Source organism: Elephantulus edwardii, unplaced genomic scaffold (genome assembly GCF_000299155.1).
Source record: "Elephantulus edwardii isolate Elephantulus edwardi_28Jun2011 unplaced genomic scaffold, EleEdw1.0 scaffold00043, whole genome shotgun sequence".
Lineage (NCBI taxonomy): Eukaryota > Metazoa > Chordata > Mammalia > Macroscelidea > Macroscelididae > Elephantulus > Elephantulus edwardii.
In genome coordinates, this window is record NW_006399793.1 from 15,061,699 (window position 1) to 15,076,170 (window position 14,472).

The window sequence follows — 14,472 nt, forward strand, 5'->3', positions numbered from 1 at the left end:
ATCATAGAGAGGATTAAACCAGGCTGCTCCTTGGAGGCAAGGATTCTGGGGCTTCGTCTGACATACTTTGGACATGTTTTAAGGAGAGACAGGTCTTTAGAGAGGGACATCATGCTGGGTAGAGTGGAGGGACAGCGCAGGAGGAGAAGAGCCTCTATGAGGTGGATTGATTCAGTGACTGGGGTACTCGCGATGGGTGTGTCAGAGGCAATGAGATTGGCACAGGATAGAGCACAGTTTAGGGCTATTGAACATAGGGTCGCTATGAGTCGCAAACGACTCGACGGCACCTAACAACAACAACAACAATGCCAAAGATTACATGGTCCACCCATTGTACAATAGCGCTGTGCCTTGCCATATCCTGAGCCAGTTTCACTGTCTGACACACCTACCCCCATTGCCCCAGTTACTGAGTCAATCCATTTCATCCAGGGTCTTCCTCTCTTGCACTGTACCACCACCTTTCCAAGCATAAAGTCCCTTTCCAAGGACTTGTCCCTCCTGGCACCATGCCCAAAGAATGTGAGGGAAAATAGGGTCACATTCATAGTTAAAAAGACCATTTCAGATCCATCTTGAAATACAATGTTGTGAGTGACAGGATAATATCTATATGCATACAAGGAAGACTTGTTAATACCACTATCATTCAAATATATGCACCAACAACTAGAGCCAAAGAGGAGGAAACAGATGACTTTTATCAGCTGTTAGAATTGAAATTGATCGAACATGCAATCAAGATGCATTAATAATAATGGGTGACTGGAATGCAAAAGTTGGGAAAGAAGGTCCAACAGTCTGAAAACATGGACTTGGTGAGAGATGAGGCTGGAGACAGAATGATAAAATCTTGCCCAATCAGTGATTTATCCATTGCAAATACATTTTGTAAGAAACACAAATTATGACTACACCTCACCGGATGGTCTACACAAGAATCAGATTGATTATATCCTTGGAGAAAATCATTAGAGAAGCTTAGTATCAGCTGTGAAAACTAGGCTAGGTGGGACAGACCATCAACTACCCAGACACAAGCTCAAACTGAAGCTAAAGAAAATAAAATCTAATCCACTAGAATCAAAGTTTGACCTTGAGTCTATCCCATCTGAATTTAAAGACCATCTCAGGAATAGGTTTGAGGCCTTGAACACTAGTGAGTGAAGACCAGATAAACTGTGGGAGGCTATCAAAAATATCATCCATGAAGAATGTAAAGGGTCATTACAAAGACAGAGGAGGAAGAAAAGACCAAGATGGACGTCAGAAGAGGTTCTGAATATTGCACTAGAGCACCAAGAAGCCAAACCAAAGGGAAGAAGTTAAGAAGCTGAACAAAAGATTTCAAAGGGCAGCTTGGAAAGACAAAGCAAAGTATTATAATGAAATGTGCAAAGAGCTAGAGTAAGAAATAAAAAAGGATGAATTTGCTTAGCATTTTCTAAGTTGTAGAAACTGAAGGATAAATTAATTGCATAGAAGACTATAAATTGCCTATCTTTCTCCCAGATTACTCGTGGATTTGACTCACCAGAGAGGCCCCACCTTTGGGTTAACACCACAACTCTCTATTTACTATGCCATCAGAGCTCTTCTGGACCAATATATAATATCATAATAAGTGGAGAAAAGATTGAAGTTGTCAATAATTTCATTTTACTTGGATAAACCCCCATGGAAGCAGCAATCAAGAAATCAAATGACACACTGTAATGTATAAATCTGCCTCAAAAGACGTCTTCAGAGTGCTCAAGATGCTCAAGGATAACACTTCATAGTCTAAGGTGCAGCTGACCCAAGCCGGTTGCTTCATATGCGTGTGAAAGTTATTAGACAATGAATAAGGAAAATCAAAGAGTAATTGATGGCTTTGAGTTGTGGTACTAGTGAAGAATATTGAACATAGCATGGACTATGAAGAGAACAACCTTGTTTTAGAATTGCAGCCAGATACTCCATAGAAGAAAGGATCATGAGGGGATAGTCCTTTGAACAGAACATCATGCTTGGAAAAGCTGGTGGCAGCCCCTCAGGATATGAATTGATATTATGGCTGCAGCAACAGACAGAAACATTCCTACCATTGTGGTGATGGCATAGGACTGGAGGGGTGGGGGTGGAGGCTTCTCTTCTCAATATTACTACGATAATTCAGAAGTCTATAATACGTGGGGATGGCTTGGGATTAGGGCGTAGTTCAGATCTATTCTTGGAGTCACTGTGAGTCACAGTCAACTTGACAACATCTAACAACAATCCCTAATAACAACAGCAGTGTTTTTCTGAAGACAAGACACAGTTTTAATCCTCTGAAGCAATGAAAAAATGAAGTTCTACTTCTAAAGTGAGAGAATTGTCGTGGGCAAAACTCTTAAGCATCTTGGCAGACAGCACATGGAAGCAAATCATAGCCTGTTAACACCAATCTTTCTTTCTCTTGCCAGGCCTCTAAATCACAAGTAAAAAGCTTTTGAAATAGAACTAAGTGATAAAGAGAGGAATGGTAGAACTCAAAACTAGCCTCCCTGCTTCCTGGTGAATAAGTCTGTGTTCATCTCACCATACCCACTCTTGGTATAATCTTAGATCACATGTACTTTTAGATTCTTTTTCTCCACACTAAACTGTTCTGTTTTATTCTTTGCCTTGTAATGAAGAGAGAAATCCATTTATCATCTTTTAAGGACTCTCCACCCTGTTGGACAATCTCTTGCCATGTGATTAACTGCCTCTGAAAACTCACTGGAGTGTCAGCTATGAGTTGGTTCTGACTCCATGATAAAAAACAATACCACCACCACCCCTTCCATATATTGAAATTCAGCATCTAGAACACCTTGCATTATTCACCATAACTTCTTACAACCATCAAAGACCTTGCCATTATTTTTTGTTTTGGTTTGCTATCAGAAGACACACACTTGTAATGACAAGCAAATTCTTAGCTGAATGACCACCACAAACCCCCTACCCCAGGTCTACCAAACTGCCTCATCAGTTTCTTGAAACTACAAGGAAAAGTTCCAAACCTGAAATCTAATTACAACCCTTCTCTTCCCCCTCCATTTAATTATAAAAATTTAATGTCTTAAATGCCCATCCATTGTTGTTATTCTTATCTGCCATTGAGTCACTTGCAACTCATAGAGACCCGATGTACAATAGTCCTGACAACTGCTCTATCCTGTGCCGACTTTACAGTCTGTGACGCACCTACCTTCATTACCCCAGTCACTGAATCAATACATCTCATCGATGGCCTTCCTCTCTTTCTCTGTTCCTCCAACCTTCCAAACACAATGTCCCTCTCCAAGGACTAGACCCTCCTTGCAGCATGCTCAAAATATGTCAGATGAAGCTTCAGAATCCTTGCCTCCAAGGAGCAGCCTGGTTTAATCCTCTCTGAGATGAACCTATTTGTTCTCCAGGCAGTCCATAGTATATTCAACACTCTTCTCCAGTACCACTACTCAAATTCATCAATTCTCTATCATCCCTAGTCATTGCCCAGCTCTCTGATCCATAGCAAGCAATTTCAAAGACTATGTCCTGGATCAGGCACACTTTAGTCTCCAGAGTGACATCATTGCTCTTCAGTACTCTGGAGAGTTCTCTGACAGCTGACTTTCCTAGTGAAATTCACATCATGATTTTCTTGCTGCTGGTACCAAGAGTGTTGATTGTGGAGCCAAGCAAATGAAAGCTGTTCATAATCTCAATCTCTTCACCATCTATCATAATGCTGTCAGTTGGCTCAGTGATGAGAATCTTTGTCTTTTTGATGTTGAGCATCAATCCAAATTAAAGGCTGCAGTCCTTGACCTTCTACAGCAATCTCTTCATTCAGATTCTTCTCCGTTTCAGCCAGCAGGGCTGTGTCATCTTCATAACACAGATTGTTGATAGTCTTCCTTCTGTCCTGATGCCACATTCCTCATACAGCCCAGCCTCTTGGATGATCTATTCTGCATATAAATTGAAAAAAGTATGGAGACAGGATACATTCCTGGCATATAGATTGAAAAGGTATGGAGACAGGATACATCCCTGGCATAGACCCTTCCCGATTTTGATAGCTGCCCATAGTGAAGTTTATCTCCTGTTTTTAACACTTTAACTTTTTTGTTGACCAAGTGTTAGCAAAACTTTAACATTGTGTGAGTGTTAACCATTTGAGGGCTTGCTGGAATGGGTCTCAGTCTGCTCGAGAAGAGCATAGGCTGTTCAATAATAGTGAGATTTAACTTTACAGTTACCTTCCACATTATGATTTTTCCAAAAGGAAGGGAATATGTGAAAACAAAAATTCAGTGACTACAATAGAGTTTAAGAAATACAAGGCAAAATAAGGTGTCAGCACCATTTAGAGGAGGAAGCCATTACATTCAGCTCTTTGAGGGGTTTCCCTTCACGGAGTCAGAAAAAAGGCTGACCAGGAGTGTATTTCATCTCTTCAAGGATATACTTTTTTCACAGTTTAACTCCTCTGAAATTGCAGAGGATCTTAGAATTGTTGATAAATAATTATATTACAGTCTTATTTGTCAACTTAAAAAAAATTAAAATCATATAACTTAAAACTTATGCCATTTTTAATTTTATGAACACCAAAGAAGTAGCACATTATTAACCTCAAATCAGGAGACCAAGCCGGAGAGACATTCTTAAAGCGAGGCCTTAGTGCACAAAGTCTAAACCTTAGGATTAAGCCAGAGTTCCTGTAAGGAAGCAGGGAAGGCTCAAAGATTACCTGAGAAGTACTTGGAGAATATCATTTACATGTTAGTCATTTACATGTTTTCCGTGTATAAACAAGATTTTATAATCTCTGTAGTTTCCTTTCTCAAAAAGAAAAAAAAACAAAAAAAAACAGGAAATAAGAATAGCCTTGACTGGTCTCCTCTTTTAAATCCCTTTTGCTCCATGATCAAGTCCTCTTGATTATTTTAGATAAATTTTTGAGGCCTCTTAATTTCTTAATTGATTTAATTTTTCATTCCTTTGATTTCTGTTTTTCTCTAAGTAATCTTCCTATCCTTCTATTTGGTCCTTTTGTTCACTAAACTGTGGTTAGCCTTGGAGAAACCGAGATTCAGCAGCTCTTTCCAGTATGTGACTAGAATGCAAATTTTCAAAAATAAGACATTTTCTACATAAGAGATAGGGAAAGAAAGAAGGGAAATATCTTTTGCATTTTAAAGCCTGCAGCACTGAATTTTATATAAAGGACTGTAGGAAACTTTTATTATGCCTAAGTGAATAAAAAGTGGTACTGTCATTTTTATTGTCATTTAGGTAGCGAAGCACCTTCCTAACAAAGGCATTTTGTATGCTCGGTTAAGATCTATAAGCATGGTTACCTGGGAAATCAGAGTTTTAGATATCGATGTCCCCACAGTGATGAATTCACCAGCAGACTAGAAAATTCTAGGTATAGTACACAATCTTATATCCAACAAGCTCCTGATTATCTCTCCCCCCCACCACATGCAAACTGAACTTCATTTAAAATACAATGTATAGTGGAGCATTGATGTCTTTGAGTTGTGGTGCTAGAGAAGAATAGTGACCCATACTAGGAACTAGCAAGAAAACTAACAGGTCTGTCGCGGAGAGGGTGAAACCAATCCTGTAGGCAAGGATTTTGAAGGGATCAGTTCTTGTAGAAGGACATCATGCTTGGAAGGGTGGATGGACAGCACTGGAGAGAAAGACCCTGGATGAGATGGACTGATGCAGTGACTGGGGTAATAGGGATAGGTGTGTCAGAGACAGTGAGGTTGGCTCAAAAAAGCATGGGATAAAGTTCAGAGCTATTGTACATTGGATCGCTATGAGTCATGGACAACTTGACAGCACATAACAATAATATAGTGGATAAAAAGTATGATCTCCATCATATTTAAAAGAGATCTGGGGGGGAGGGGGGAAACTACAGAGAAAAATTTTTTTAAAAGAAAGATCCATGAATAAAAGGAGCACTTACTAAAGAAATTTCATCATAAAAACAATACAATTAATAAACAGAAAACTTGTTGATTGAGTATGTGAAAAATATATATTGTAAAGAGATTTTCATGCCTGAATTTGCTAGGGTTGGTATTATTCTTTCAAGTAAAGCATTCCTTTTATGATTGAACATATTTAAAGGAAATGCATGTTTTAAGTTCCACCCTCAAAATGGATTTACTTTTCTCAAAGCTTTGAGAGAAGAGCACTTAATAAGAAAGGGTACAAACTCAGTTTTACTTTTAAAATTTGTTAGACTAATGCAGAAATTTTAAAGTGTGTTATTCAGAATTGCCGTTTTTCTCTGTAAGAGATTTACCTGAGAAACACAATGTTCCAGTCTCTTCAGGCTCACTGGTAATGTGTGTGGGTGTGTGTATATGTGCCTGATCCACAGAAATCTTACAAAATTTCTGTTAAATATTTTATTAGAACGCTAAGAAGGTAAAAGTTTAAGTCTAGACTTGAAAGAAAGCTGTCAGGTTCACATCATCAATCTTACATCTTTGATTTTTCCAGATGTGATTGTTACTATGTAACAGTCCTGTATTATCTTTGAAGTGACTATATCCAATGTTAACAGCAATGGGTAATCTGCCCAGGAGTATGGAAAACCCACACAGCAAGGTCATCTATATAAATTTATGCAGGAATGAGTTGGCAATATGTTCATTTTCTTTAATACTTATATTAGTGAAGACTTTCATTGTTGCATGAAATAATCAACTGCTGATTGTTGTGTAGTATATTTGACCATTGCCTTATTTTTATACTCAGAACAAGGAACAATAATTATTCTATTCATACTATGGTGGTTCCTATTTTGGTTACCCTTCCAAGTTGAAGAAAGAATATTTTTGTTTCTTTTCAGTGGTGTTTGGCAAACTTTAATTTGCTTACAAATCACCTGAGAGGCTTGTAAGACACTTTCTGATTCAGTAGTTCTAATATGCTACCTGATAGTGATAGTGTATGTTCTAAGGACTTCTCTCATGATGCCCGTGCTCCTTGTCTGTGGCCCACACTCAGAGGATCATATATATAAAGACCTTGACTTTTAAGTCCAGGTGGGCAAGGTGTAGCCAATTGTTGTTGTTAGGTGCCTTCAAGTTGAGCACAACTCATACTGACACTATGAACAAAAGATCTGTCCTGCACAATCCTCTTACTTCCTAACATACAAGAACCCATTGCATCAGTCACCATGTCAATCCACCTGGTCAAGGGTCTTCCTCTCTGTTGCCAGCCCTCCACCCATTCCAACATCATGTCCCTCTCCAAGAAATAGCACCTCCTAGCAATATGTCCAAAGTATGTGAGGCGAAGCCTCATTATGCTTGCCTCCAAAGAGCACTCTGGCTACACCATCTGCAAGACATCTATTCGTTCTCTTGGCTGTCCATGGGATACTCAGTGCTCTTCTCTAATACCACAGCTCAGAGGTGTCAATTCCTTTTCTGCCATCCTTACTCATTGTCCAGGTCTCAGATGCATAGCTAGTAATTGGAAAGGCTGTGACCCGAATCAGACACACCTCAGCCCTCAAACTGACATCGTTTGTTGTTGTTGTCAATTGCTTTCAAGTCAAGCAGGACTCATAGCAACCCTATGAACAAAATGCCTGAAGCCCCTCTAAAACTATCAACACTTACCAAAGCTCATGGAGTTTCCAGAGGCATGTTATTTAGGAAGTGGATGTCACTCCTTTTAGTCCTCAAACTGACATCACTAATCCTCAACAATTTGGAAAGGTCCCTAACTGCAGATTTTCCCAGTGCAGTGCATCTCCTTATTTCCTGATTGCTCATTGCAAAGGTGTTAATTGTAGATACAAGCAAGATAAACCTGTTCAAAGTTTCAATCTCCTCTCCATCCATCATGACACTGTCTATTGATCCAGTGGTAACAATCTTTGTTTTCTTGTTATTGAGACACAGTCCATAGCAATCTTGATCTTTTGCAACAGGTACTCCAAGTCCTGCTCACTTTGAGCAAGCAAGGTTGTGTTATCTGCATAATGCAGACTATTGATGAGTCTCCCTCCAATCCTTATGCCATGTTGCTCTTCACAGAGTCCAGCTTCTTGGATAATTTGCTCAGCATATAGCAAATTATAGCATATCCTGGTGGGTGTTTGTGATATACTTGAAAGCTGGGGGTAAACTGATTGTCTCTAATTATGTTAGCAATCAAGTGTAAACTGATTAACTGTATCTGATCTTATTTACAGTCAGCTTGGGTGGGAAGCCTCTTTTGTGAGCAAACAGGATCTGGTGGGCAGGCCTTTATATTTAAAAATTGGTTGGGCCCTTCATCCTGCTTTTGATTGTGTTTGGAGAGAAGGTTGTTCTAAGTGGTGCAGCAGTTGTCTGTCAGTTTGCTGTACTGCCACTCATTATTTCAGTTGTTTCGGATACTGAAACTTTTTGCACTGATGTGTCAAATTCCAAAAGGATTTCCCAACATTCATGGGTTCATTGGAACTCCTTTATTAAGACAGACTGGGAAGCAGGTTGAGCCATCTGCTCCCTAAATAAAAGGCTTTGGATAAACTCTATGAACACTTAACAAAGTAACCAATTATGTGAAACTTTATGAGGAATATATTGTGGTCATTTTGGGGAGGGAGAGAAATAGCTCTTAAATTTCTACAGAAGGTTGGAAAAGACCGTGGTCACTCAAGAAGAAAAAAAAATCTAATGTCAACTGAAATAATGATGCATGGAATCCCTTCTGTCTTAAGGTTATAGAGATCAGTATCTTCCACATCTGAGTTCTAGCTTAGGATAAATTAGGCTGGTCTTGTCCACTGTACACTCATGAAAGAATGAGAGTGAAAAGAGCAAGAAATATGTTAGTATTATAAAACAAAATTTGCAACCTTGAGGACCATGCTTTGAGAAGTGCTAGCATACAAAAAACACAATGTGCGTTTATGCTTATTGCAAATAAATTTATAACGAGAAGAACCAAAAAATAGCAAAATCTGTGAGCCAGGGGTTGTTTTGAATCTACCCATTAATTTAAAACCTTAACCTCAGGTCAAAACCAACTCATAACTGCCCCTATGGAAAATTTTGGGAGACTGTATATCACGGGGGAGGCTGTGACCCATCTTTTTCCTATTAAGCATCGGACTGCCAAAAAGACACCATCTTTGGGTTCTTAATATCAATCCCTCCTTTGTTATTATCCTAACTGAAGCTGTATTCATATTCTTCATATTTTAGAGAAAATACATAGAAATGAAGTGGAAAACAAGGAAATTTGTTCTAAATATCCCTTACTGGCTAAGTAATCAGGGAGCTTATACTAAATATCCCATGGACTGCCAAAAGAACAAGTACATCTTGGAAGAAATTCAGCCACAGTGCTCCTCAGAGGCAAAGATGGCAAAACTTTGTATTTCATACTTTCCGCGGGAGGCTAGGAGAAGCTATTTCTAGAAAAGAGATACCATGCATGGAAAGGTGAAGTGTCAGCAAAAGTTAGGAAGACCTGTTCATAGAGTCGCTCTAAGTCATACTCAACTGAAATGCACTTAAGAACACCAATAACAACATTGTAATTGGAGGTGGGGCACAACACTTAGAACAATGATAAAAAGAAGAAACTCTGTAAGTTATCAAAAGGTGATGTTCCCAGGAAGAGCTGTTTGGCCTAATTAATATACAGTGATTACCTTTGGCAAAAGAAGCTCAAAATTTTGATTGTCTTGAAAACATACTTTTTCAATCCATATGTGGAACAGATCATTTAGGAGACTTTATGAGGAGGAAATGGCATTAGACTTGGAGGAAGACTCATCAACAACCTGCATTATGCCGATGACAAAACCTTGCTTGCTGAAACTGAGGAGGACCTAAAGCATTTGCTGCAGAAGGTCAAGGACTGCAGCCTCCAATATGGATTCAAGCTCAACATCAAGAATACAAAGATTCTCACCCACTGATCCATTTGGCAGCACCATAATAAATGGAGAAGAGACTGAAATTGTGAACAATTTCAGCTTCCTCAGGTCCACAATCAATACTCTTGTTGACACCAGCAGTTGGAAATCGAAAGACAAATTGCATTAGGAAAATCGGTTGTCAGTGACCTCTCTAGAATGATAAGGAGCAACAGTGTGAGCCTAGAGACTAAGGTGAGCCATGGTCTTCACAGTTACTTACTATGCATTAGAAAGCTGGACAATAACTAAGGATGACAGAAGAAGAACTGATGCCTTTCAATTTTGATGCTAGAGAAGAGAATTGAATATACCATGGACTGCCAAGAGCATGAACAGGTCTGTCCTGGAGAGGGGGAAACAAAGTTGTTTACTGGAGGCAAGGATTTTTTAAGCTCTGTGTCACATGCTTTGGGCATGTTGCCAGGAGAGACCAGTCCTTGGAGAAGGACATCAGGCTTGGAAGGGTGGAGAGAGAAGACAGAAGATGAAGACCCTGGATGAGATGGATTAACAGAGTAACTGGAATAATGGGGGTAAGCATGTCACAGACAGTAAGATTGGCTCAGGACAGGGCAGGGTTCAGAGCTAATGTACACAGAGTCACTATGAGTCTAAATCAACTTGATAGCACATAACAACAGTAGAGAACTGCCAGAACTGAAAGCTAGGTTTAGGGGAGGCTGTGCCTCATAGCCAATGCCAGATGGATCTTGGCTGAAAGCAGAAAGTACCAAAAGAATATCAGTGTTTCACTAAGTATGCAAAGGCAATTGAATGTGTGGATCACAACAAATTGTAGTTAGTGAAAAGAATGGGAATCCCAGAACACTTCACTGTGCTCGTTTGAAACCTATACTTGGAGCAGGAATTCGTCATCAGAACAGAGCAAGGACAGACTGCATGGTTCAAAATCAGGAAAGGTGTGCATCAGGGATGGTCCTATCTCCTTACCTTTCCAATCTGTAGGCAAAACAGGTAATTCAGGAGGCCAGGACCTTATGAGGAAGAATGTAGCATCAGGATTAGAGAAGACTATCAACAACCTGTGTTATACAGAGGACACAACATTGTTTGTCAAAACTGAGGAGGACCTGAGAGATTTGCTCCAGGAGGTCAAGGACTGCAGTCTTCAATATGGATTGAAGCTCAACATCAAGAAAACATCAGGATTCTCATCACTGGGCCAATTGGCAGGACCACAATACATGGACAAGAATTTGAGATTGTTCACAGTTTCAGCTTGCTCAGTTCGACAATCAACACTCTAAGCACCAGCAGTCAGGAAATCAAAAGACAAATTGCATTAAGAAAAGGTGATGTTAGGGACCTCTCCCTAACTGATGTCAGGCTAGAGACCAAGGTGCACCTGATCCAGGCCATGATCTTTACAATTACTTTCTGTGCATCAGAGAGCTGGACAATGATTAAGGGTGACAGAAGAAGAATTGATGCCTTTGAGTTGTGGTGCTGGAGAAGAGTATTGAACAAATAAATGGACTGCTAGGAGAACAAACAGGTCTGTCCTGGAAAGGGTGAAGTTGCTTCTTGGAGACAAATATTTTTAAGCTCTGTGTCACATACCTTGGGCATGTTGCCAGGAAGAAACAGTTCTTGGAGGGCATTATGCTTGGAAAGGTAGCATGACAGCACAGGAGAGGAAGACCCCAGAGTAACTAAAGTATTGGGGGTTAGTGTGTTGGTGTCAGTGAGACTGGCTCAGCATAGGGCAACTGGATAGGGTTCAAAGCTGTTGTACATGGAATCACTGTGAGTCACCAGTGACTCAGTTGCACATAACACAATCATCACGTACCTTGGGTATTGATGGCAAATTCAAATAAGCTGAAAACATTGACAATTTCAATCTTTTCTCCATATATCATGGCCCTACCTATTGAGCCCATGGTAAGGAATTTTGTTTTCGTCTAGTCCAGACTCTCAAATTGAGTTGTTCAGATTGTATAGGTGTGGAAAAAGGATACAACCCTGATGCAAAGCTTTACTGATTTTGAACTGTGAACTATTCCCTTGTTCTGTTCAGACAGTTACTTCTTGGTCTAGATATAGATTTCTTATGAGCACAATTAAGTGTTCTGGAACTCCTGTTCTTCTCAATAATAGATATAATTTGATATGTTCCCCACAACCAAATGCCTTTACATTATCAGTAAAACATAAATAAACATCCTTCTGTTATTCTCTGCTTTCACCTAAGATCCATCTGACATTGGCAAGGATAGCCCTGCTGCCAAGATATCTTCTACATCAAGACTGATTTTCTGGGAGTTCTTTGTTGATATACTCTTGTAGCCATTTTAAAATAATCTTTAGCTAAATTTTACTTGCATGTTAATAATATTGTCCAAAACGGCCATATTCTGTTGCATCAACTTTTTAGAGAATGGGAGCAAATATGAATCTCTTTCAGTAGTTGGCTAAGTAACTGTCTTCCAGATTTCTTGATATAGGCTAGTGAGCATGTCTAGGGCTGCATCTCTTTGTTGAGGCATGTCACTTGGTACCTCATCAATTCCTGGGATCTTAGTTTCTGCCAAAGCCTTCAGCCCAACTTGAACTTCTTCCTTTCAGGCATGTATCTTGACAGGAAAACCACCTAATATTGGGAGTTGCTTTATCTGGGTATTGAGAAATGCTAGGAATCTGAGTAAATTTTATTTAATTTAACATCATAAGTTGACCTTTCTGAGTAATTTATCATCACTGTTTATGGATACATTGGTGACTTGGAGTTGTTTTTTTTTTTTAAATTCTTGGTATTTTTTAATTTGCACTACTTTCTTATTGAGTCTAGTATAATTTTATTCTGAATGCTTAAATTATTTCCCAGTGTATATGATTATTCCATTTTTAAAATGTTGTGGTGCCTTAGAGAGCATCTGTTTCTTTTCCCCCATAGCAATCGTGTGGAAGCATGGACAAGAGATGTGGCTTTCTTACTAAGACAAGAAGGCAGGCCAGTGGTTGATCTTATCCCTAATAAGACCAAAGTAAGAGTGATGGAAAAAGACTGGACAAATACAGACAGAGCAGTAAAGTGGTTAAGAAAGGAAGCAGTTAATTACACTCAACCCTTTGTTCTCTATTTGGGATTAAATTTACCACACCCTTACCCTTCGCCATCATCAGGAGAAAATTACGGAGCTTCAACTTTTCACACGTCTCTTTACTGGCTTGAAAAAGTAAGTATACTATGTGTGTCAAAAGACAAATTGCATTAGGTAAGTCTACTGTCAAGGACCTTACTAAATAAGGTGCTCCTGATCCATTCTATGGTTTGTAATTATTTGTTTTGCATCAGAGAGCTGGACAATGACTAAGGATGACAGAAGAAAAATTGATGCCTTTGAGTTGTAGTGCCAGAGTCTTGAACCATGGACTGCCAAGAAAACGCATAGGTCTGTCTTGGAGAGGTTGAAACCACGTTTCTCCTTGGAGACTAGGATTTTGAAGCTCCATTTCACACACTTTGGGCGTGTAACCAGAAGGTTACAATATTTAGAGGTGGACATCATGCTCAGAAGGGTGGAGGAGAGGAAGACCCCGAATGAGATGGATTGATATAGTAACTAGGGTTATAGGGGTAGGTGTATCAGAGTCAGTCAGACTGGCTCAGGACAAGGCAGGCTTCAGAACTATTGTGTATACGGTCACTATGAGTCGCAAGTGACTCGACAGCACATAACAACAATATAGGAAGTAATTGGTTAATGGGTGTAGAGTTTGTATTTGGAATATTGAAAAAGTTTTCGGAATACTTTGCTGATGATTGAAAAATAAAGAATTCTGGGTATTGTCAAGGTCTGAAATTTATTACAACCCATAGTGACCGTATAAACAACAGATTGAATCCTTTTCCTATCCTGCACTTCCTCATGGTCACTCCCATGCTCAAGTTCATTGTTGCAATCACTGTGTGAATTCATCTTGTTGAGGGTCCTCCCCTCTTTCACTGACTCTCTATTTGTTCCACCATGATGTCTTTTGCCAAGGACTGGACCCTCATGAGAACTTATGAGTTGAAGTTTCACCATCCTTGCCTCCAAGGAGCACCTGTTTGCATTTTCTCCAGGATATATTTGTTTCTTCTTTTAGTAGTCCATATGCAATGTAGTCTACCTATTCAGTGAATTTGGTAGTAATCCAAATTCAATTCAACTCTTCTCTGACACCATAACCCAGGGGTCCTCTGTCATCTTTGTTCATTGTCCAACTTTCAGATGCATAGCGAATACTTTAAAAGACCGTAGTTTTAATCAAGTGAACCTTGTTGTTATTTGTTGTTAAGTTCCATCGAATCATATACAACTCATAGCGACTCTATGAACAAAAGACCTGAACACTTGTATAACTTTCATCCTTTCTCCAAGTTCATAGAGTTTCCAGAGGTAAGCTATTTTGGAGGCAAGCTATTTGGGAAGTGAATGCCACTTCTCCTTCCAAGCTTGTTTTAATCAAGGAGCTCAGCCAAACACTGTCCACCATGG

The 14,472-nt window shown here is 39.5% G+C and overlaps 1 protein-coding gene across 1 annotated transcript in view; it reads left to right on the forward strand.

Moving 5' to 3' along the window:
* ARSK (arylsulfatase family, member K) overlaps positions 1 to 14,472 on the forward strand; it is a 68,791-nt gene that overhangs the window by 25,648 nt on the left and 28,671 nt on the right. Inside the window, 1 exon segment of the mRNA XM_006885392.1 lies at positions 12,885 to 13,167. Coding sequence (XP_006885454.1) covers positions 12,885 to 13,167 — 283 coding nt within the window.